The sequence below is a fragment of the Pristis pectinata genome, chromosome 10, assembly GCF_009764475.1.
Source record: "Pristis pectinata isolate sPriPec2 chromosome 10, sPriPec2.1.pri, whole genome shotgun sequence".
In the NCBI taxonomy this organism is placed as follows: domain Eukaryota; kingdom Metazoa; phylum Chordata; class Chondrichthyes; order Rhinopristiformes; family Pristidae; genus Pristis; species Pristis pectinata.
In genome coordinates, this window is record NC_067414.1 from 83,768,645 (window position 1) to 83,795,012 (window position 26,368).

Consider the following 26,368-nt stretch of genomic DNA (forward strand, 5'->3'; position numbering starts at 1 on the left):
ATTTATACATAAATCGTCAGATAACAGTCATAATAGTCGGATGGCGGATTATTGGATGGAGTCTGCCCATTATTCACTCAAAGAGCCATAGAGTAATACAGCAGGGAAACAGGTTCTTTGACCCAACTCATCCATGCCAACCAAGATGCCCATCTAAGCTAGTCTCATCCAATTCTCCTAGCATTTTAAGGACATAGTTGGATCATCTATCAGTGGTCTACGTTGTTTTTCACACACTGGGATTGACATCTGAAGGTTATGGAGTTGGACCTCACACCTTGCATGTGTCTGCCGTGACGTCACGTTTCCCACAGAACCGCGTGACAATGACATCAGCGCTCACCGCTGCGCATGCGCGGTAGCGCTGGCCGGCGGCCGTCTCCCAAGTGTTCGCAAGTTGGTGGAAGAAAAGGCAACGGCGATAACAACATTGACTGAGAATAACTCTCCCGGCTCAGCTGCAAGTACAGGAGTAAACGGCAAGTTTCGGGTCTCGGCCACCGGCAGCTTGCAGGTTGGCAGAAACTCCAGGTAAAAATGGGGTTAGTTCAGGAAGAGTCCGTCGGGAATCGCTCCGGATATAAAGTGTTACCCGTCGGTCGGTGTGCGTTGCCGGTGTTGGGAAAGGTTGGAGGAAGGCGGTCAGCCTGGCTGCGCTTCTGTTGGCGTTTTGTGAAGCTGAGCGCGGCGGTGCCCGCGGGTTGTGTACGGTTGCCATGGCAACTGAAGGCGGCGCAGGCCGGGTAACGCCAACGGTGGCTGCCGTCGTCATGACAACCCACAGGCACGGCGAGAGAAACGGGGGACAGCAGAGGCTGGAATCCAGATGAAACCCACGATGATGCTGGAGGAACTCAGCAGACCGGGCAGCATCCGTGGAGAAAAACCACTTCCCCGTTGCCAGTCAACTCCCCCTCCCACACTGCCACTGATATGTCAGTCCTCGGCCTCCTCCTCCACTGCCGGGAGAAGTCCAAGCGCAAACTCGAGCATCAGCGCCTCATTTTCCGTCATGGAACCTTGCAGCCTTACGGCCTGAACGTTGAAGTCTCCAGCTTTGTAATCCCCTCAACCACCTCCTCCCCCAACCATGCCTCTTCTTTCCTTTCCTATCTCTCTTTTTTTTCTACCCCTTTTTTCCCCTCTCTCCTTACCTTTGACCCATCCCCCTGGTGGATCTGCTGTCCCCACCTCCCCCCCCCACCTGCCTATCACTATCTCTTACCTGCGTCTTCCTATCACCACCTTGTGCCCACCCCGCCTCCCCTCTTTTGTCCACTATCACTGGTCTGCCTTTCCGACCTATATACTGGGCCTCCCCTTTTCCTATCTTCAGTCCTGAAGAAGGGTCCTGACCGGAAGCGTTTCTCCACGGCTGCTGCCTGGCCTGCTAAGCTCCTCCAGCATCATAATGTTTTTAACCCACAGGAAATGAGGTCTGGTTCTATTTCTGGGGCTGAAGGGCGAGATACAAGAAGGGGATCTGCAACCCATGGGAACAAAGAGTGATGACAACATTCTGGCTTCCTAATTACTTTGCTGCATTTGCACTCAAGCTTTGTGTGAATCATACACTAGGATACTTAGATCTCTCTGACTTTCAAGAGCTCTGCAATCTCTCACCATTTAGATAACATTAAAAAAAATAATTTCCTGCTAAAATGGATAATTGCACATATTCCCTTATTATATTTCATTTGCAAGTACCTTGCCTACTTAATCTATCTACCTCCCTTATGCCCTTTTCACAAGCTGCTTTCATAGCTGTCATCAGCAAATTTACCAACTGACCCTCAGGTCCCTTCTTCCAAGTCGTTTATATAAATTGTAAAAAAAAATCAACACCCCTGCAGCAATCCCAATTACACAGTACTTGTTACATTTACCAACTGGGAAGAAAATACTATTTTTACCCTACTCTCTGTTTCCTGTAAACCAGCCAATCTTCTATCCATACCATCAATTGCATGGGATAGAGTGCTGAGGAGATTCAGGGTGAGGGACTTGATAGACGTATACAAAGTTATGAGAGGCATAGATAGGGTGGATAGAAACTTTTCTCCATGTCAAACGTGTCTAGGATCTGAGGGCATAGGTTTAAGGTGAGGAGTAAGTTTAGAGGGGATCTAAGCATGAATTTTTTTTCCCCAGAGGGTGGTTGAAATCTGGAATACACTGCCTGAGAAGGTGGTCGAGGCAGGTACTCTCAGAATATTTAAGAAGCATCTGGTTGAGTGTTTAAATCGCCGAGGCATTGTTGGCTATATACCAAGTGTTCGTAAATGGGATTAGCATACATAGGTACTTTACAGACATGCTAGGTTGAATGGCTTCTTTCTGTGCTGTATGACTCTGAGACTCCTTGACACCATGACAATATGTTATCTCCTACACCATGAGCTTTTATTTTTTTTTGCAATAACCTTTGACTTCTAGCAACTTTACCATTTGAAACTCTAGTGCCAAAGTTTCCTGATAGGCCATCCATCAAAACTGAGCAGAATTAGAAACCTGGAAATCATTCACTGTGCTGTTTCCTTTAGAAATAAACATTGTTAACTGTTGCATAAGTAATTGGTGTTTATTTTGTACATGGATAGTATACTAAATACAAAAATCACAGAAGCTTTGGTCAGTTTCTCTTACAAAGGATAATGTAGTTTTTTAATTTCCATTACTTGCAGAATGGTTCTTAAGGAGTTACATATTCATCTCTCGTGAGTATCTTTCATAGTGCCTTGAAGAGTGGTGTCAACTAGAATCTAATATATTATAGTAACTCTTGAATTAAAATTCAAATGTTATACATTTCTGGCATGTTCAATGTGACCTTTAAAATCGATTTTATATTTGTTCAGAGTAGATACAAGGGAAAAGTGCAGCTTAGACGGCTCAGATCATAGCGTCATTCTAATCTTTCCCTCTCTTTCTCTCCATTGATTATTGAATTTTTGTTCACCATGTATCAAGTTTCAACTGGTGTTGTACCCTCTGCCCTATACCTTCAAAAACAATGTGACAACTCCCATCCAGCTGCAGAATGTTTATAGTCACTGGTCCGCCATTAGCAGTATCTCTAAAGAGACTCTGCTCTATCAGGAAACATCAGGACTGGTTTTATGAGAATAACTTGAAGATCCTGGATCTAATTAACCACAAATACAAGGCTTGGATTGGAATCTCCACCACTCTTCAAGAAAAGAAACAGCTTTACATTGACCTGAAGGCTGAGGTCCAAGAGCAGCCTGTAATATAATCAACAGATGGTGAATGTAAAGAGCATAGGAGATCCAGCAACTAGTTGATCACTATGCTATACCTGGGTTCCTTAGTGCTATCAAGATCACCTATGCCCAAACGCCCAAGGCCTCAACTCACTGAGAACCAAGGATGAAGGAGAGCTTATAGAGCTTATGAATTCTAGAGAGGCAGTCAGCAGCTGTGTGAGGGAACCTTTCAAAGAACTTAACTCTGACTCTGTCTTGACATGAGTGTTGATAACTCCATCACAGAGTAAGTAATCCAGTCCAGTCTTACTGCCAAGATAAATTGACAAGATACTGATATGCCAGCTGGGAAGTAAGACCTCTGGAGCATCCATGCTGAAGTTCTAAAACTTTGCAGAAGATACATAATACACACACTCAAAGATCCATCTCTCTCACCTGGGAAGAGGAAGACATGCCAGAGGATTTCAGAAACACTGTAATTGTGACAATTGTCCTTCTATCTAGGGGAATAATGGATATGATAACTGCATTACTCCAAGAGAAATTCACAGGGTAGCATCAACCACTATATGAAAATATATACATTAAAAAAAAGCAAATAGCAGATGTTGGAAACCTCAGTCATTGAACTGCAGTAAGCAAGTGATGCTCGAACACTTTTGCATGCCAAGTTCCAGGTCATCATTGACTTTTTCACTAAAGTGTACAAGAGAATGGACCTTGTATTAAACATTGGCTAAACAAATATTCTCTACCAACTTTCCATATCTTTGACCCACTCCTCAGGGAAGGCAAACTAATAACTCATTATTGCCTGTTAGTCCAGCTTTTTGTTGTGTGAGGAAAAGTGTGTTTGAAAATCAAGACCTCAAACCTATGTAGCAGTGACCCCTGCCCTCCTGTACATTTCTGAACAATAGACAACCTACCATAAGCACTTCAAGACACTGGAGAAATATCATGAAAGCTTGATTTTTCTGCACTTCTTCTGACACACCATCTCCTCCTGGACAGAGCAAGGATCGAGTTCCTATTGTTACCTTCCATTCCACCAGCCTCTACATTCAACAGATCAACCTTAATAATTTCCATCAGCTTCACCACCATGCATATCTTCCAAAAGAGGTGTTCTGCTCCAAGGTCTGTTATAGCTAAAGACAACTAGGAAGTCAGTGAAAATTATGCAAGGATATTCTCAAAGCCTCTGCAAAATAATGTAATACCCTCACAAACTCATGACAATCCTGGCCCATGACCACTCAAAATGGAAAAGAAGTATTCAGGATGGCACTGCAAACCTCGTCCCTTCATTGGGAGCTGACAGAAACCCAGTGAAAATAGTGGAAGGAGTGCATAACCTTACATGCTACCTGGCCATCTGCTCCACAGAGTACCTCCCGTTGAACCTATGGCTGGGCCTACATTGGTCATCAACCACCTTAGAATGCACAGAACTGGAATGGAATCAAATCATCTTCAACCAGGAGGGACAGCCTAATCAGAAGAAAGACCTCCTTTGTTCATCTGATTACCCTCATGTAAACAAAGGGAACCAGCATGGATTCTCTGAAGTATAAAAGCAGGATTTCACTGACTGTTATTTCATAACATTTCATTTTTAAAAACAACGTTAAGTCAAATATTTGAAATAACCATAGTTTCACCTCTTCAGCTAGTTATTCAGACATAGTTGTTAGCTGATTTAAATTATGCTTTGCAATTTCTGCCTAGATAGGGATTTTAGGTATAGAGTTATAAAATCATAGTCATAGAGTTGTACAGCACAGATATGGGCACTTTGGCACAACACATTCATGCCAATCTTTTTGCCCATCTACTCAAATCCTATTAGGATAGTATCCATTGATGCCTTGCCTATTTAAGTGTCTGCCTGAATGTGCCTGAAAATTATTTTTCTGATTTCACCACTTCCTCTGGCAGCACGTATCAACTATTCTTTGTGTAAAAAAAAACTTGCTCCTTAGATTCCATTTCAAACTCCTCCCTTTCACCTTAAACTTTTTTTTTGATATCCCTGCCATGGGAAAAATTTGGATTATCTAACCTATCTATACCTCTCGTAATCTTATGTACTCTTCTCAGGCCACCCCTCAGTCATCTTTGCTCCAGGGAAAACAAGCCATTTTTACATATTTTGCTAAGACAAGATACGGCAATGCTAATTTTAAAAATCCCACCTTGATTCTGATTGCTGAGAGAATATTTCAAGACATGAATTATTCCTGTGGAGTTTCTGTGTTTTTTCTTCAGTTATGATAAAATGTAGAGTTGCTGATTAATTGCAGATCTTCAAGTAATGGTAATTCTTCCCCTCTGATCATTCATATTGCTACTGGTCAAAAGGCTTAGCTTGGTTCAGCATCTTATTCCTTTCAGAATTATCAGGGTTGTCAATATTTGTATGTACAACATGCTTAGTATTTCTTTTCCACGTGATAAAGATTCTCAATTTTGACAGTAATTTCTCTTTTCTTGCCTACAGTGCATACTTAAATTGTGTATACCAAATGGAGAATTTCTAGGGCTATTCATTTGCTCTGGGAAAGATGCAGTCTTCAAGGACTAAAAGGACTGTAAAAGCTCCAACCTTGGTGGGGGGTTCAACATCTCAACAGAAGACCAGCGCAGAGATTATTAGTGAAGCCCGATCTTCACTGAGAATATTAAAGACTCAAAGGCCATTTACTCCTAAAGATGATCAAAGGAAACTTTTTGGGTCTACTTCTTCCCGTGCACATGGGAATAGACCTCCATCTTCTTTCAGGTAGTGATATCAGATAGTGAGGTTTATATATTTCTCAATGTCTAGAGCAAAGTGTGCTGCAGCTAGCTTCATCTAATATGGTTACTTTATTTGAAGGTGAATTCAGAATATATCTGTTATTAGACCCTCAGTTTCATTTTTACAATTTTTTTATATTTGGGAATTTATTGAATTAATTGTAGGTTCCTGAATCTGGTGAGGAGAAGAAAAACAGTAAAATTAAATAGTTATCTATTGCCTTGTAAACAAGAAAGTACTAATATTCAATAATGAATAAGCCCATTTCTATTCATTATTGCATTTAGTAATTATGGCAAAGTACTAGAAGGTATTAATTATAAGGAATGACATAGTTAATCTTCATACAATTAAGTCAGTGGTAAATATTCAAAAAATAACATGAATTAAGATAAGTAACATTCTACTTAGATCCTTGAGAAAGTCAGAAAACTTAAATTGCCATTAGGTTGTCGTGAGACAAGGTTTCGACCCAGAACATTGATAATTCCTTTCCCCCCACAGATGCTGCTCGGCCTGCTGAGTTTGTCCAGCAAATTGTTTGTTGCTTTAGGTTACTATTAGTCAGATTGAAAAAGGTTAGATGTTTAGAAATAAAGTAAAGTGGAAAGTAAAGTGGAGCAGGGGAGCCAAACAATATAGCAAAATGGAAAGCAAATAGAAATCCAGAACCATGCAGTTTATCACCATCAAGTAGGCACAGAGCACTTGCACATTGAGTGAACCATCCCACTCCTGCCTATACACAATAACAAAAATAGAAATCATGATGTAATATGTTCGGCTAGGTATATAGATGGAAGGGAATACATAACTCTGTCAAATTAAACTCTCTTGCATTATTGCCCTTCTTCAAATCACCATAATGTAAGAGGCAGCTGAATCTGCTGCATCCTCTCCAACAGTGATGCATCATCTGAGACTAATGTGGTTATGTTTGCGTAATAGGTGTAATAAAGAATTTTTGGTTGAGTATTTCAGTTTCTGTTTGATTCATTAACCTTCATTACTTCTGTGGGATTATCAAGATACTAAAGTTCAATGAGAAACTTTCAGATTGATCTACTGTGTGGAATAGACTAACAGACCTACAGAATAATAAAGGTGCAGGAACCTGACTCCTAGGGCCACCACATCTAACACATTATCTATGGTCTTTCCATACACAAGTCTATGGCAGGTTTGCCATGTGAAGCAAGATTGAGTATTTTTAGCTACATTGCCTATTTCTTGAATAAATAAGATTTACAGTAAGTGTGATGCAAAACTAGTGGGATTGCGAAGAGGGAAAAGATGCTTCCGGGGATATGGACGAGCTGAGTGAGTGGACCAGAACATGGCGGATGGAGGAAAATGTAGAAAATGTGAGGTGGTCCACTTTGCTTTTCAGTATTTCTTAAATGTTGATTGACTGGTAAATGTTGATGTTTAATAGGACCTAAGTGTCCTTTGCACATGTCACTGAAATCTAACACGCAGATGTAGCAAGCAATTGGGTGGGGGGGGGGGGTGGTTTACTTATAAGGAGAGATTGGACAGGCTGGGTTTATTCTCACTGGAATGTAGAAGACTGAGTTTAAAGTAGTTTATAATATTGTGAGGGGCATTGATATTGTAGATAAAGTCTTTTTCCTGGGGTAGGGGAGCCTAAAACTAGAGGGCATAGGTTTAGGGTGAGAGGGAAGATATTAAAAGGAGATCTGAGGGGCATGTTTTTCACACTGAGAACAGTGGTTATATGGGATGAGCTACCAGAGGAAGTGGTAGAGGGAGATACAATTACAACATTTAAAAGGCACTTGGACAGATACTTGATTATAAAGGGAGTAGAGGGATATGGGCCTAATGCGGGCAACTGGGATTAGCATACGTAAGCATCATGGTTGACATGGACGAGTTGGATTGAAGAGTCCGTTTCTGTACTGTACAACTCTATGAAGGCAAGTGTTACATTGGTGTTTATTACAAGAGGATGTGAGTACAGGAGGAAAAAGGTCCTACTGTAATCATAGAACCTTGGCAGAATTGTACCTGGAGTATTCTGTACAGTTTTGAGCTCCTTACCTAAAAAAAGGATATAAGCCATAGTGGGAGTGCAAAGAAGTTTCACTTAAGGTGGTTCCTGGGATGGCAGATTTTCCATGTAAAGAGAGATTGATCAGTTTAGGCCTGAGAATGAAAGGAGACCCTGTTGAAACTCATAAAATTCTTGCAGGGCTCAACAGGGTGAACACAGAAAGGGTGTTTCCTCCAGCTGAGGTGCCTAGAACCAGGAGTTACAGTTTCAGAATACTTAATCTTTCTCCACGTGGCAAACCTACCATCCCAGGAATCAGTCTAGTGATTCTTTATACTCTGATGCTCTGACTGCCCTTGCACTGATTTTTTTTAAATTACAAAATGTTGGCTATATTGTTGTATTCAAACCCCTAGTTACATTTTTAACTCCAAGTAATTCATTTTTGGGATTTTATATTGCCCTTAAATAATGCAGTAAAGAATCTCATCATAAGCACAAGGAAGAAATAAATTCAATGCTTTATTTCTACAGTCTTCATGCTCGCAGTTTTGAAGGAAGTGATTCAAGACCCTTATCAGGAGCACGCCTCAGCCCACTTGATCATGTGAGTGTAAAAAGAGACAAAATTGAAAACAATGTGGCTTTGCTACCAATTATTTTAAAACAGAGTAGAACTCTTATCAGAAGTGGTAGAAAATATATTGCAGTGCGAAATTATTTGTATCCATCTTTGATCCATAATTTTTAGCAGTTTAATTATCTCGGAAAAGATAGCATTTGGCACAATGCAGTTGGCCTCAATAATTCTGAGTTAAGTATGGGAAAATAGCCAGGAGATCCACAAGTAAATGCTTTGCAGTGGCCCTATCTAAAGGACTTTTACACATTGTTGTAAGGCCAAAGTTTGTGATGCTGTCCATTAAACAATATCCTCTTGATACTCAGGGTTGATATTAACTCCCACAGAAGTTTCAAAGGATAAGGTGGTGTGGATGGAGTGGGGAGAGACAGAGAGGTGGGCAGAGGTGGCAGGTAGAAGTTAAAAATGAAGAATCGCAAACTGCAGTTCCAATCCAACCCATCACCTTTTTAATGTCAATGGCCTGCATGCATAATTCTCACTCTTAGGAGGCAGAAGCTTGTGATCCAGACCTTTCTCTTGACCTCTCTTTGCTGCCAGTGTTGCCAACTCTTGATCGCCCACATCATGCCAAAAGCAAAGGAACAAGAAATAGGCTTGGGCTGTGTGGTCCCTTGAGTCTGCTTTGACTGGGGAATCAATAATGAATAAGGAAATTCCTATTCTTTGATTTGGTGAATGCAGCAATATTGAAACATACATGAACACGCCCTATTTTGTATCAGCTGAACAATATTTAACATTGAAGTATTCAATGATAAAACGGCATTCAGTTGTGAAAAAGATTTATATAATGCAGTGTAGGTATACTTAATGGTGAACACATACAAGTATATGTTTATTATTTTATGTGAGTTAAATTTTCATTTTTTTTATTTATTCAAGCGCTGTTTGTACACCACTTACTGATAGTCAGGACATTTTTGGCATTTAAAGCACTGACAGAATTTCAGCTTATTAACTTGTTAGAATTTTTTAAAATTCTTGATTTCTTCTGGATCAGAAACCAAAAATTCCTGCCTCCTCGTCTAAAGATGAACATCCTACCATTCCAAAACCCCCACTGGACCCAATAGAGATTAAAAGAGTAAGCAATGCTCGCGCACGATTATTTAAAGTAGCTTCCCAGGGAAATCTTCTGCCTGACAAAGTGAATCATCCTGAAGAAAGTAAGTAGCTAAAAATATTTACAGTCATTTGTGGTTATTCATCAGCTTTTTGTCTCCAGGAACTATAGGAAGTCATCTGAAGTTTTTTTACTGTGCTCTAATAGTATTTTCAATATAAAATTGTCTTAATGATAACTAACAACATTTTGTATCCTATTCTATCCCAATCTGGACTTCTTGCCTCATAGATATATTACAAAGGCATCCTCCATAAAATCAATTGCTTCTATCCTGGCTCTAACAATCTTTTGCTGAATTTGCATTTCATGCAGATATCACCTCCAAATTATTTTTCTTTCCTTCTGACAACAATATTCCATTACCTTTGATAATACATGATATGTTAGCTCGTTACTAATATAAAATTAAACACAGACATGCAAATTTTAATCTTGAATTCTAAATTTGCAACTTTCTGGTTGAAAAGGAGATTGTTTTTACCGACTCATTTGCACATTGAACACACAACTATCTTGTGTAATCAGACCATAAAGATTCAAAAAATGCTCTCTTTTACAGTTTTAATGCATTTTTTCACATATTGCAAAAGTTAAATATATTAAAATTTATTATTTCCTTTTCAGTACTGGTTTATTATTGTCACTTGTACCGAGGTACAGTGAAAAACTTGTCTTGCAAACTGATCGTACAGGTCAATTCATTACACAGTGCTGTTACATTGAGTTAGTACAGAGTGCATTAATGTAGTACAGGTAAAAACGATAACAGTACAGAGTAAAGTGTCACAGCTACAGAGAAAGTGCAGTGCAATAAGGTGCAAGGTCACAATAAGGTTGATCGTGAGGTCATAGTCCATCTCATTGTTTAAGGGAACCGTTCAATAGTCTTATCACAGTGGGGTAGAAGCTGTCCTTAAGTCTGGTGGTACGTGCCCTCAGGCTCCTGTATCTTCTACCCGATGGAAGAGGAGAGAAGAGAGAATGTCCCGGGTGGGTGGGTCTTTGATTATGCTTGCTGCTTCACCAAGACAACGAGAGGTAAAGACAGAGTCCAAGGAGGGGAGGCTGGTGTCTTTGGTGCGCTGGGCTGTGTCCACAACTCCCTGCAGTTTCTTGCGGTCCTGGGCAGAGCAGTTGCTGTACCAAGCCGTGATACATCCAGACAGGATGCTTTCTATGGTGCATCGGTAAAAGTTGGAGAGAGTCAAAGGGGACGAACCAAACTTCTTTAGCATCCTGAGGAAGTAGAGGTGCTGGTGAGCTTTCTTGGCCATGGCATCTACGTGATTTGACCAGGACAGGCTGTTGGTGATGTTCAGTCCCAGGAACTTGAAGCTCTCAACTCTCTCGACCTCAGTACCATTGATGTAGATAGGTACATGCACACCGCCCCCTTTCCTGAAGTCAATGACCAGCTCTTTTGTCTTGTTGACATTGAGGGACAGGTTGTTGTCATGACACCATTCCACTAAGCTCTCTATCTCCTTCCTGTACTCCGACCCATCGCTGTTTGAGATACGGCCTACAATGGTGGTATCATCTGCAAACTTGTAGATGGAGTTAGAGCAGAATCTGGCCACACAGCCATGAGTAGAGTAGAAGGCTGAGGACGCAGTCTTGTGGGGCACCAGTGTTGAGAATAATCGTGCCGGAGGTATTGCTGCCTATCCTCACTGATTGCGGTCTGTTTGTTAGAAAGTCAAGGATCCAGTTACAGAGGGAGGTGTTGAGTTCTAGGTCTCGGAGTTTGGTGACAAACTTGCTTGGGATTATTGTATTGAAGGCAGAGCTGTAGTCAATAAACAATAGTCTGACGTAGGTGTCTGTACTGTCCAGATGCTCCAGAGCTGAGTGTAGGGCCAGGGAGATGGCATCTGCTGTAGACCTGTTTTGGCGATAGGCTAATCACCAAAATGTAAAGGAACACCCTCATTGTTCAACACTCTATTTAAAAACCTCCCTGAATCAACACTGCATTGAAGACATAATTATAGTTAGAAATGAATTGAATTATTGGAGCTAAGTGAAGGCTAAGAAGAGAATTAAGAAATTATAAAAATTATAATATGATGAAGGGTTATAGATATTAGCCTTATCATCTGGAATTATCTGGGGCCAAATTTAGAATAACGATGATCTTCACCTTCAGTCTGGTGGTGAGTGCATGACTCTGTATGCAGAAATGGGAGACACCAATCTCTTTACTATCCTCCTGACTCTTCTTCCTTTAAGCTCCATTCTGTTGGAGATCTTACTTTGGCCCCCTTTTCTCCTGCTTTGGTACAACTAACACACCCATTTTCTGGGGAAAAAAAGCAGCAGGGTTCACCTCATCAGGCAGAAAAAAATCTCCACAATTGTTGGAGCTTTAAAGTGCAGTCCAACTGATTCCAAAAACGTCTTCAAATGAATCCTTTAAAAGCTAGCGAGTAAGGTACTGATGATTTCTTTACATAGTTAAATAGCTTTTCATCTTTGCTGTTCAAATCTGTTTTCCTGTGTGTAGCCTATACTGTGCTTGCTGCTTATACATGGGCCAATTTGACAGGGCAAGTATCAAATATGCATTACATGACAATTGACGTCACCCACCTTCAGTCTGCTGAAAGTGCATGTTCTTATTTTATTATGGTGGTTTTGTGAATGCTTGATTGACCTGCTCTGGAGAGGTGGGTATTACAATATATAAATACGTACATCAGATTTTAGCAGTCATGTGGATTAATGACTGCTGGCCTCGTTTCTCAGGACTTGGGGAAACCTAGCATGTGAAGCAAGGTAGGGTATGATATATCCAGCAGGTGAGTATTTTTCCAATTTGTGGGCCAGGAAGAACATGAATGCTTCCCCTGCTCCCTCAAACATATCTTCTGATATGATCTCTTCCATTCCTCCTTCTCCTCTACCATGTTCTCTTGTCCCCATCCCCAATATTTTCCGCCCCCGCTCCTGACCTCATTCCTCACACTGCAGTATCTTAGTTTGATTGGTTATAGGGGTGTGGTATGGGAAATAAAGAAAAACAAGAATGAGGTCCTGGCAATAAATTGAGTATAACTTCTAATTCTGACATGTGGCACTCACTCCCTCCTTGCTTTCACATAAATGTTTAAGCCTGTGTGCCCTTTGTAGCTTTGCACTAAATAATGCAGTGTTTTATGCTTTCTTTGCAGTGATAAAGAAGTTAAATTCAGATGAATCCTTCAGCATTAAAAGCTTCTCACATGATGCTAATAAATCTGCCTCATCACAGTTGAACACAAATATGTTAGCAACTTGGAACACAAAAAGTGAAGAAGAGATGTTACCTGATAGGATTATGGAGCAGACTAGCTCAGTTTCAACACAGAACAGTCTTGAGAGGTGCTTGTTTGATCCAAATATTTTGATTGAAGTTTCTATTATTTATAAAGTACACAATCAACCAATGCATTTGGAAATGAATGGATAATTTTGTCTAAAGTAGCATCAGAGTAAGCTGCTGATGAATAAATGATGAATTAAACTTCTCAGGAATGTTGACTTTAAACACTTTGACCCTTTAGCTCCTCATTCTTGTCAGTTGTTGGCATTATTCTTTTTGTAGATGAGTAAAATGTTGCAGCCTGTGTTCTTAACAACCATTCTCAATATTACCTCATTGTGGCTAATAGAAGATAAATGTGCTGGGTGTGTTGATAATATTCTGACGGAATTTCTGCTTTGTAAACTTAAAATGGATATTGGTATTAAACTTAGAAATTGAAGCGTGTCAATGTTCCATCAACATTGATACACCACTGGCCTGGTGTGTTAACAAAAGCCTTCAAGTAATTGATGATCATTTCCCTGATCATTTTGCAGTGTACGTGTTCTGCAACTGGACTAATATTCCAGTGATAAAGTCAGAAATGCAAAACAGGTCAGACAATATGTGTGGGGGGAGAAACAATGCCAAAGGCCAATGACCTTGCATCAGGACTGGAAAAAGCCAGACTTGTAACAGGTTTCGAACAGTTATAGAAGCAGTGCATTTGGGAGAACAAAAGTTAATCTCATCCTGACAGTTTGAGAATTTGAATATAGTTCTAAAGAAGTGTAGTATTAGTATAAGTGGTCATGAAGTGACCGGACATAAATGATGGACAATACTTGCTGACCTTGCTAATAACACCCACATCCCAATAATAAAAAAAGAGATTTGTTTCTTAAAGAAAACCAACATTCTTTCTTGGTTTGACCAATGTGTTGACATTGCTCTAGTTCCTTGCTATTACGGTGAACTATTCATGACTCCCTGAAGTTATTCAGCAAGCAGTTATATCCAAATAGAATGATTGTAGATGAAGGCCCACTCTAACCCTCTCAGGGGAACTAGGGAGGGATAATAATTGTCAGTGAACTGTCAACTGCATTCCAAAAGATTTAAAAAAAGTCTTTCTCACAGTGTTGCAGGGCATAATGGTTACAGTCCTTACAGTCAGAATGCAGAACTTTCCTTTTGTTTTTATGAAGAAAAAATATAGAGATATATATGTTTTAGTGTTAACCTGTACTGGTATACGATAGTTGCACTTTAGTGCATCTGTTTATTGGTTCTCAGGGAACTATGAAAAATGGCAGTTTGAACTATATACAGCTCTCTGGACTACAAATGTTTAGTGTTGGAAGGTGGACTTTTGACAGATTACAGGATTTGACATCATTCTTGTACTTTAATCATCTCTAACTCCTATGTTGGGATATAGATGGGATACTGCTACACTTTTAAGCATAACAGCATTGCATTGTTCAATTAAGCATTAACAAAACAGTTTTGTGCACAGTGGCAATTTAGCCCTGTTGCCTACTGAATGGGATGTTTCATATAAAATTTTATTTCTTGATGAAAGGAGTCTCTCAGGTCCCTGGCATGTTCTCAATTTCACACATGAGAGAGATGAAGTCATGGATTTTCACTAGAAGTATTTCACCGTGATGTTTTAATACATTTTCTTAATCTTTCTGAAGTATTACTTGCTTCCACTCCAGCTCTTTGATTCCCAGGTGGCTAAAAAGTCTAATGTGGCATCCGCAGACACTGCCACAGGCAGTTAGTGCATTATGGGGTACGTGAGCAGGTAGTTTGGGATGTTACAGTTTCCTTTTACTGCTCACAAGTAGCATCTGCATGCTCCCATTGTAGAGTTTGAATTGTTCAACGCTGCAGAGTCTGCAGATCCTACATGGGATTCTTCAGCCCTCTCAGAACTTGAGTGAAAGCAAGTAATCCTTAAATAATCCATCCTTCTTGTACAGATCCTACTTATCCCAATGATCCAAGCACCTAAAGATGCATCTTCCTGCATCAACTCATTAGCAATGCACATTTGGTCTATAGCCTTCTTTGCCTTGGTGATTCAAGTGCTTGTTTTACGTAATTCTAGGTGATCTGCCATTCCATCAGCGATCATAACCAACTAAGGTATTTATACTTGTTCAAAAAATATGCATGTTGCCTTTTTGGTCAGCATTTAATTCCCACCTCTGAGTTTCCTTGAGAGTCAACAGTATTGTTGTTGGTCTGGATTTTTCACTATAGTTCAGTAGTTCTGTGGTCACCATTAATGGGAGTATTAAGGATTATTTAAAAACAAGGAATATCTGGACTGATGATCCAGAGGAATGAATTCAAATCAAATCATGGCAGTTAGGAGGTTCAATTTTGGTTAAGTAAAAGCTTGCAATAATTAACTACTCCCATTAATGGTGACCACAGAACTACTGAACTATAGTGAAAAATCCAGACCAACAACAATACTGTTGACTCTCAAGGAAACTCAGAGGTGGGAATTAAATGCTGACCAAAAAGGCAACATCCATATTTTTTGAACAAGTATAAATACCTTAGTTGTTTATGATCGCTGATGGAATGGCAGATCACCTAGAATTACGTAAAACAAACACTTGAATCACCAAGGCATAGAAGGCTATAGACCAAATGTGCATTGCTAATGAGTTGATGCAGGAAGATGCATCTTTAGGTGCTTGGATCATTGGGATAAGTAGGATCTGTATAAGAAGGACGGATTACACCTAAACTGGAGGGAGACCCAATATCCTTGCAGGGAGGTTTGCTCATGCTACTTGGAAGGGGTTAAACTAATTTGGCTGGGGGAGAGGAGGATTGGGAAGCATAGTAGCAGTGCAGCAGGTGAGGAGAAAAATGTAGAAGATAAAACAAGCAAGTCTGGTGGGCAGAGCAGGCAGAGGCAAGCTAGGGAGCATGGGAAACACTGACAGGCTTGATTGCATTTACTTTAATGCATGGAGCCTCACATGTTAGTCAGTTTAGAGCTATGGATCACATGGTAAGATTTAGGATTATAGGCATGGGGAAGGTTGGGATTAGATGTACTGTCTTCCATACATTTCTAACATTTATATATTTTTTTTAACTTTAATATGTGACATAGAGGAATGCTAGGTGTTCTGTTCTCAATCTTTTGCTAAAGCACATAGGGAATCAGATTAGTACTTAATGTTTCTTTATAGGAAAATGGATAAACACTGAATCTTGGCAATCTAATCTCCATATCCCTGAATTTACATAATATATTTGTTGATTCTCACATCCCAAGAATGAGAAAAAGTTAAATTCTTTTCCCAAAAGAATAAGTGAGTCAATATGAATTTTTCTTGAATTTGTTGTGCATATGTTGATTCTACTTTTGCAGATATGCTTTGCTGTTCTATCTTGGTGGAACTGAATTTTGTACTGGCGATTTACAAGTGTATGCATTCTGATAAGATAAATAGATGTGCACATTTAAACCTGAGCTAAGTTGATAAGTTCAACTTTCTTTAATGTGCTCTCAAAAAAGGAACAATGTCCATACCTACTATTAGTTAAAAGTCCCTACAAATGAAGATAGTTATGAATATTCTAAAACATTTAATTTAAAAAGATGAAAGGAAAAGTATACCATGTTTTAGAGAAATGAAAACTTCAGTGGTTTACTAGCAATGGAATTGTTGGTCAAGTAATTCAATTTAATGAAGTTGCTCCCCTAGAACACAGAGATAGGTGGGGCAGTACTACGTGTTACTTTAAGTTATCTTCTGAAACCAAATTTTGAAGAAATTAAGAAATATTTCTGCATGGGTGTATGAAAGGGAGAAATGTGACTAAAATGATAACTTTTTCAGAGAACTGACAGAAAATGCTGGAAACACTCAGCTGGTCAGCCAGCATCTGCAGAAGGAGAAACAGGGTTAACATTTCAGGTTGAAGACCTTTTAGCAGGTTTATAAGTAATAAAGATCCTTTTCAATTTGCTGAATTTAGCCTCTTCCATTAGAGTTACTTCCCCTTTAATTGTTTCTAATTCTTTGCTGTGAAAAATCTACACCTGTTATGAGCACTGTTTCCCAAATGCTCTGAAAATTAAAAGCAGCATTTAAAAAATTTTAATCAAAAGATACTTTAAATAAATATGGATTTTTTAAGGAAATGTTTGTAATTTAGATATGATGAAAGAGAATGCATCCAGTATTTTGTCTAACATGTATCGTGTCTTTCCTCCTGTATTTAAATGGGTTAATGACAGTTTCCACAACTAGATGAGTCATTCATAAACTAAATTCTTCTTAGGTGGGGTGGGGGTAGGGTGAAGAGAGAAGATTTTTTTCTGCTGGCTGGGTTCTGACAGGAAAGTTTCTTATCTATCCATGGCAGTTATGAGGTATGGCCATTTCAACCATTGGGTGATGTTAACAATTTTCTGTCCCAATTTCTATCTGCATTTGGGTGAAATTGGTGGCTGGTCTCCAGAAAACTAGGGACCTAAGGATCACCCACCAGTCCTTGGCTGTATGGAGTAAGACTCTCCAGTGGCTTTGAAACACGCAGATGGAGTCTGAAATAAGAGATGCTAAAACATTTAGTTAAGTTGCTGCTGAGGCCCTCTGATGACCTCAGGCTCAACCTGGGATATGTGAATTAGAATTCCACAGGGGTCAAAGAGCTGGTCTGTTTTTGCCAGAACTAATAGCAGCAAAAATATCAAATACTAGAAGAGATAGTGGAGGAGAAACAAGAGGAAGAGGAAAGAATATCTAATATAGGTCACACCTCTGTGGTTCAAAATGGTGCATTTAGATTTTTTAAACTAATTTTATATGTGGGAATTGACTTTTGCTTACTTCAGATACCCAGCATTCAATTTTGAGTCCCTGATATGAACACAGTAAAATGAGTAGCATGCCCATTTGGGAATGGCATGAAGCCAGGCCTCATTAACATGCTTCCCGAATAAAACAGCAGATGAATTGGCAAGAAACAATTGCGTGACTGCTTCTGTGATCCTTTGGAGCACTCTGCTCCTGCTAGTCCACAGACCAAAAAAAAATTAAAACTTTTCTAGGTCTGTTTGAGCTGCTTTGATCTGACGGTGAAGCGATAGGTTCTTCTCAATCAGGCTTTGCATTAAAATTGCACATCACTGCCCAGGTATATTCATTGGAATAGTTAATGGGACATTTTTATTCTAACTGCCTGAGACAGACTTGAATTGAAATCTTAGAATGAGGGGCCAGTATCTCATCTACTCAATTTGTTCTCATGGAAGTTACCCCGACGTAGAATTGAACTAGACTGGCGACAGCTTATTTTCAATCATAATAGTAGGCATGCTTCAGCATTCGACAGTAATTGGCTGCTACAAAGGTGCTGCATGGTTTAATACTTAATCTTACCACCTATTTTGTGCCTATTATTTGGTACGTATCTAAAAGGTGAATACAGTAAAACTCCAATAATCCACACTCTGACCATTTGAAGATTCCAATGGATGGGCATCTGGCTGACCTGGTGATGTTTTCCGTATTCCTTCCCATTCACTGGGTCCTGGTTCCCATTCTCCCTTGCTACCTATTGGGGCCGTGGTTCCCAGGCTTACTTACCACTAACTTCAAAACCTCAAACCAGGAAATGTTGGCACTGTACAAGATAATAAACAAAATACTAAACACATGTACAAATAGTAGATTTCTGATTTTTGTTACACAATTGCACAGTAGAAAACTCTTCTCACCACCCGTCTTCTCAAAAGGAAAGCTACATGCATATGAAAATTAGTGTCTCTTCATGTGTACCATGTGGTATGATGTTTGATTCATCATTGTACCAGCCACTGCTGTTCATTGGGAGTTCATTGAAGGATACCTCTGAATATTACAATGACCATTCTCTTAAGACAGTTTGTTCGTTGAGCCTTAATTATTCCCAATTTGTTGAATTAGATGGTGAAGCGGATGTTTTTTCAGTTACGTCTGATAAAGTTATCTCTTTAGAATTTGTTTTGACCTAGTCATTCAGTTTTTGACCTAATTGGTAATCCTTATGTGTTTTATATTTAACTTCAGACTATGCTGCCAGTTTATATTTCATCATTTCAATAGCACTGCAACTATTGATGGTCCTTTAAAAGTATAGGAAAATGCAACTTATGAAGTATAAATTATAAGATTATATACTGATTAGATGAGGTCTTTTTTGATTCTTAGTAAACCTAACCTGTGTATTTTTGTTTTTCAAATACTTTTGTTCATCCATTTCAGTGAAGAGGCTAAACAAGATGTTAGACTTTCTAACGATCCTGGAAGCACAGAAGATGTCAAACAACAAAACAGATCAGGTATTTCCTTATGTAGAAATATTCTCTTTGAATATAACTAGCAAATGAAAATTGAATTATTAATTATTAAATTTATTGTGCTCATCAAGATTAGGTGTCAGACGTCACAGTTACTAACACTGTCACTTCTGAGAGGCAAACATTTATGGGAACCAGTCCTATTCAGATCTTTGCGGACAGCAGTCTAGGCTGGCACTTCAGTGCAGTGCTGATGCAGTGCTGTGATAATTGAATTTCATGGAATGTTCACAGCGTGAATGGAAGTCATTTGGCCCATCAAGTTGTTGCCAACTCATTGTGGAGAATTTTTCTCAGTCTTATCACTCCACTCTATCCCATTGCCTGCAGATTCATGAGCATGTCTAGAGCTACTAACTGGAAGTAAATTTCTAGGCAGCTGCATGTTGGATGAGATATTAAATTAAGGCCCCACTCAGTGCTCCCAAGTGAATGAAAATGATCCTATGGCATTATTTTGAAGAAAAACAGGGGAATTATCTTTCAATCAACATCACTAAAACTGATTAAATAATCATTGTATTGTTGCTGTTTGTGAATTTGATTCCTTCCAAAGATTTATATCTGCATCCACAAGGTACATGCTTTAGACTAGTTTTTTTTTCGCACTGAAAACCCCTACAGCTGTATAAGGAGAAAAGATGCAATTTTCAACCTATCAACATTAACTACATTTGAAGTTATTGAACTGGCGTTACCATAGATTACTAGTTTCCCTTAACTCCTCCACTCAAAAAAATTCTTAATAGACACCATCAGAATAAAGGCCAATAGCTGCATTTAGCTTTCCTTTTTCATTGTTCTCAATCTTCCCACTTCAGTGATCCCTCAGTTTAACTAAATGTTGTAGCATTAAGTCTACCTGTTTACTGGATGTCAGGCAATAAAGCACTAAAGATTTGTTAGGAACCCCCCAGATGGGTTTAACAGAATTAGTTCTATGTTATCTTCCAAGAGAGGAATTGTTTGGTTTGCATCTCCTGTTTCTGACATAATTAAAAAGGAAATATTATTACCATAATTAATACATATTTTCAGATTTAAAAATTGCAGTGTAATTTTTCCCCAAATCTTCGCCAAATGTCAGTCTTTAAAGAGCCACAGTAATTCAACAGGTAGTAATTAGGAGCAATTCAAAATATTTTGAAATATTTCAGGTAACATGATTTTTGTGAAATTGTGATTAATGGATGACAGATAAAGAGGTCAAAAATTGATTGTAAGTATTTGTACCATTTAAGGAAAGGAAAAAAAGATAAGAAAACCTCCTCAATAGTACTTGTTTTGAATGCTCAAATGTAATAAGAATTGTAGAATGCTTTTTATTCAATCCTTTTATTCCTTTAAGTTTGCATATAATTATTGAGAGTTACAAAGGTAGCTGTAGGCCAATAAACTAGCATTTTTATATTTTTATCTTTACCTTCCCTCAATTCATGTGAAATTGAAATTAGGGTGACCAAGCTAAATTTATAAATCAATGAGATTATCACTTTAAAATTTATATACAACAAAACATTAAAAGTTTCTGTGTTTGGTAATTAGTTGAAATCCCTCTAAACAGGAAATCGTTGACTTTTTCAGATTTGAATGAATATTGCAGAAATGGGACAAAGTTTAAACAAATATTCTTTGAAACTTTAATGTTAATAGATATCTGTTTTGAAGTCTTTGATTTTCTTTTTGATAAACTACAGTCCAGTGTATTAGAATAATGACTCAAATGTATGATGCAAAACCAGATTGTGAGTACAACTTGCATTGTTAGTGTTTCTAAGGATCCAAGATTGATTGGAAAAAAAACATCTAATCAATTAACTGGACCAGGTTATTTATGTGTTGCTCCTTGAAGCAATTGTGATTATAGATAAATTGAAATGTGTAAATAGAGGTTTGAATTATTAAATCTATATTTGATCTTTACTTGGAGTGAAATCTAGATGCATGGGCTATGCCTTGGCCACTGTTTATGTGCACTATTAGCAGTGTATTTCAATCATTGAATATTGCCGAAATGTTTTCCTGTCCATAATCGTGAGATAAGAGATGACTGCAAAGTTTCATGTATTGTCTTTACAAACCAGTACGGTTGCTATAAGGAGTATCTTGTTCAGAAACATATCCAGACCATGCCAACACTAGGTGATTGTGTGGGTGGGGTGAAGATCACAAATATTATAAAGGAAGAAAAAGTTAGATGTAACAAAATGGACAGTAAAAATTATAGGAGTGGATGGGGGGAAGTGTCTATTAATATGGTTTTTCACATTTTTGGGATCAAGCCTCTAGGCCTACTGCCAGCTTCAAAAAATCTTTATGTCCCACAATGTTTCCCTGACCAGTTTCCTCAGGCCCTGGAATAAAAATCATTTTAATAAATTCCTGGTGCTATTTCAGGCTTTGACCTTGGCTACACAAAAATTAATTTTAAAAGTAGTCCAATACCTGCTCCTTAGATGGTTACAACTTGAAAATATATTCAAAAAATCCTCCACCAACTTCCTTTGCTGACTAGAGAATTAAGAAAAACAATCCCAACCTGTTTATGATCTCTTCTTAGTGGAATAGAAGATTAAGTTAATTAATACATCTTGGGTAACCATATTATGTAACCATATTACCTTTGTACTTTTATACTTCATTAGTGTTAGTACTAAATTTCTTCAAATTTCCCTTTATTTAATTAATATATTTTTGACATTCCTGTTAGCTTTTTTGTATTAATGAAATTTAATAAGTCTACTTGGTTGGATGAACAAGTCCAATATATATTAAGTAGATGTTATTTGAACTTAATTTATAAATTTTGAGGAGAAATCTGCTGCATTATATTATCACTAATATTATTTATCAGAAGAGTGATGGGATATCCTTTAGTAGTTAAAATAAATAAAAGCTTGGACTGCTGTAGGGAAGCCTGTACTTTCACCTTTATATATGTACAAAGCCATCATATATTATGCCCAAAGGAATGTAAGGAAACACTAATTGATTTCCTGTGCTGTTACTTATAAATGAGAAGAATAATGTCTATTTCTTCCTGTATCTGTTTTTCTGCTGTTCCTATCTGTCTAGTGTCTCTAGTTCTGACTTTGAAAATTTCAATCATTATCCACCCTTTTCCTCCATAAATTACATAGGATATAGGGCACATGATCACAAGTTCCACACTCACCTCTCTTTGGATAAAGGAGTTTTTTTCTGAAATGCCTTTCTAGATTTCTTAGTGGCTATCTTACATTAATTATCTCTACTTATGCTGTTCGTCATGTGGAAACATTCTCTCTGTATTCTCTACATCATAATTTTTCATAATTTTAAAGATCTCTATGATGTCACTTTTCAGATGCTTTTTCTCAAGGGAAAGGAGATCTGGCCATTTTTTCCTGATATATAGAACATAGAACATTACAGCACAGCACAGGCCCTTCAGCCCACCATGTTGTGCTGACATTTTATCCTGCTCTAAGATCTATCTAACCCTTCCCTCCCACATTGCCCTCCATTTCTCTATCATTCATGTGACTATCTAACAGTATCTTTAATGTCCCTACTGTATCTGCCTCCACCACCTCTGCTGGCAGTGCGTTCCACCCACCCACCATTCTCTGTGTTAACAACCTGCCTCTGACAACTCAGCAGGCCGGGCAGCATCCGTGCAGAAAAGCAGGCTTTTCCCTCCTATATATTGGGCTTCCCCTTTTCCTATCTTCAGTCCTGAAGAAGGATCCTGACCTGAAACATTGACCACCTGCTCTTCTCCATGGATGCTGCCTGGCCTGCTGAGTTCCTCCAGCATCACAGTATTTCTCGTCTAGATTCCAGCATCTGCAGTCCTTTGTTTCTCTGCCTCTGACATCCCCCTTATACCTTCCTCCAATCACCTTAAAATTATGCCCCCTTGTGTTAGCCATTTTCATGCTGGGAAAATTCTCTGACTATCCACTCGACCTATGCCTCTTATCATCTTGTACACCTCTATCAAATCACCTCTCATTCTCCTTCTCTCCAAAGCGAAAAGCCCTAGCTCGCTCAAGCTATCCGCAGAAGACGTGCTCTCCAATCCAGGAAGCGGCCTCGTAAATCTCCTCTGCACCTTCTCTAAAACTTCCACATCCTTCCTTTCATGATACGACCAGAACTGAACACAATACTCCAAGTGTGGGCTAATATGCAGACTTGCATTTATTGGTCCTTCTTTGCACCCTCTAGATGGCCTCTAAAGCCTTAAGTATGCAATGCATTTAAGTGTGGTTTTACATATTTAGCGTAACTGCCCATTCTTTAATTAAATCCCAGTAGAATGGTGCTATACCTCTGTGATGTGTATAGCTTATATTACTTCACACAGAAGTTATAAATGTGAAAGAGAAGAATGGGACTGCTCTGCTAAAGGTTAGCACAGAATTGTTGGGCTGAATGGCTTTCTGTGCTGTTATAAGATTCTATGTTGATACCCAAAAACCCATTAAACAATTTCTGTATTATTTGATATGGATTTATTTTTTATTGTTCATCAACAGCTCCTTGCCAAAGGAATCTTTGAGTCCATTTATGCAATTTCATGATTCTCCACAACAGCCAGAACCACATTTTCTCATACTTCTTGTGAAAATTGTGAATGCATTGACTCCAGTGGAATGGTGCAGGGATTTGTATATCTTATATTGTTTCACTCAAAAGTTACCATTGTAGAAGACTTCATTTCATGACCTTTTAATGTCCCAGTGCTCTTCAGAGCCAATTAAGTACTTTTGAAATGTGGTCACTTCTGTAATGTAGGAAAAATGATCACCAGTTTCCTCAAAGCAAGCTCCCACAGTGTGATAATGACCAGATAATCTAAGCCTTTTTTTTGTAGTAATCTTGGTTGAGTGCTAATTATTAGCCAGACAAACTTCACTGTGCCTCTTTGCAATAGTGCCATGATTGTTTTTTCACATCCACCTGAAAGAGTAGACGAGGCCTTGTTTAATGTTTTATAAGAAATATGACACCCCAGACAATTAAGTACTTGCCTGAACTCTACACCTGAGTGTCAGCCTGGATTTTTGTGCTCAGTCTGACTGATCCTGAGATGTGGATGCCACTAACTGAGCTGGCCCAGAATTGTGAGAATTTGTTAGAATGTGGAACTTGCTACTGCATGGAACAGTTGAGAGCAATTGCGATAAATTTTGGATCAAGCAAAATCAGCAAGCTAACTTAAACTACAAGAAGTTAATATTTTAGGTAATTTTGGGCTTCAGGTTCAAGTAATGGATCAAAATTACATGAAGGAGAAAGTGAAGAAGAAATTCTGTACTGGAATATGAAGATCCAGCCGATTCTTGATGAACTTAAGCCCCTAAACAGTGGTAGGGAGATATTATTTTATCATTTATAAGATTTTTCTTAAATATTCATTGGAAACTTATTATCTTATGTTCTGTTGGTTTAACACCATCTCTTACAGTTCTAGCTGTTTATGCAAAAAATGTCACTTTTTTTTACAAAATAAAGATTATTTTCAGAAATTATGTAATTGCTTTAACAGATTCCAAATAAAGTATAAATAGAATTAAACAAAGAGGAATTTATCTATAATTGCAGAGTACGTACAAAGTAAAGGTATTATTTTATTCTGACTAGGTAACAGTGTGGAACATCTCTGTAAAACATGTTACAGACTCCACCATACGCTGCAAGAGGGAAACATGCTGGGGAAAATGTGTAAAAGGAGAGCTGTTCTTTTGAAAACATTATATAAACTGGTGGATGTTGGCTCAGATCAGCTCTCTGTTCAACTGGCTAAACTCATATTAGTGGTAAGTTTCATTCTTTATAGAGTTCCAGTCCTGGACTTTTTCTAGGTATTAGGACATCCACTCCAACTTACAACCAAAATTAACAGGATCATATTCTGTGATCAGTGGCAAGTGAATGGAGGTGACTGTTCATTATACTTGCACTTGCTGACAAACTTTCTATGAGACTTTATACTGGATCTTGTTAGTCTTAGTTAGCCATATTGGTGTAATACCTCAGGATAAATTATCAAATTGAGGAATAGGAAGTTAGATATTTCCACCCCTGAAGCTCAGTAGTAAACCAGATGTGCTTTTATGACTGTTAGTTTTGTGGTCATCAGTGCTAAAACTACCTTTAGTTTTAGTTCCCGGCATTTTTGCTGAACTTAAGTTTCACAGTTGGCATGGTGAATTTAATCCCATTGGCCAGTAATGTAACATTCCTGGCACCAATATACCCTCAAATAGTAATTTTCATATTGCCACATCTAATTGGACATGTGCCATCATGAGAGTGAGGTATGGTAGAACAATAGTTATGTTACCAGACTAATGGTAATAGTTCCACCATTATTCATAACTGCAAAATTTAGATTGTCAAATTACATTGCTCATTCATGATGAACTTTGGAATTGGCATTTTTAAAAAGCACATTTTCTTATGCAGCACTCTTTTATGTTCTCCAGGAGAGCATTACTAATTAGTGATAATTTTGTGGATAATTTCAATAAAACATTTTGAATGCCCAAACTCGTAGCAAACTGCCTCAGTGATGATCAGTTTAGCAAATGAAGATAAATTTAGAAATCAAAGTTGAAAGATCAGTGTTCACTGTGCCACCAGGCCAGTTGGCTTTTTTTAAAGTGATTGTTATTATCATTTTCTGATGTCTTTAATATGTAGTAAGATCCACAAAATATGGTTGTGAGTGATGTAATTATTAATGGTTCATAGAAAGCAGTCAGAAAGACTGCAGAATAAACTTCAATTTGTGGATGTCAGACAAAACAGCTTAAGCTACAAAGAAAACTTTTTATACTTTTTAAAAATATTTAAATCATATTATTGAATCAAGTTTGCAG

The 26,368-nt window shown here is 38.4% G+C and overlaps 1 protein-coding gene across 1 annotated transcript in view; it reads left to right on the forward strand.

Annotated features, from left to right (window-relative positions):
- The first annotated feature begins 373 nt into the window (after positions 1-373).
- armc2 (armadillo repeat containing 2) overlaps positions 374-26,368 on the forward strand; it is a 62,542-nt gene continuing 36,547 nt past the window's right edge. The window contains exons 1-9 of the mRNA XM_052024788.1: positions 374-531; positions 2,685-2,717; positions 5,734-6,015; positions 8,585-8,657; positions 9,697-9,862; positions 12,996-13,185; positions 19,402-19,478; positions 24,746-24,853; positions 25,128-25,303. Coding sequence (XP_051880748.1) covers positions 5,798-6,015; positions 8,585-8,657; positions 9,697-9,862; positions 12,996-13,185; positions 19,402-19,478; positions 24,746-24,853; positions 25,128-25,303 — 1,008 coding nt within the window. The 5' untranslated portion in view covers positions 374-531; positions 2,685-2,717; positions 5,734-5,797. The remainder of the gene's footprint in view (positions 532-2,684; positions 2,718-5,733; positions 6,016-8,584; positions 8,658-9,696; positions 9,863-12,995; positions 13,186-19,401; positions 19,479-24,745; positions 24,854-25,127; positions 25,304-26,368) is intronic.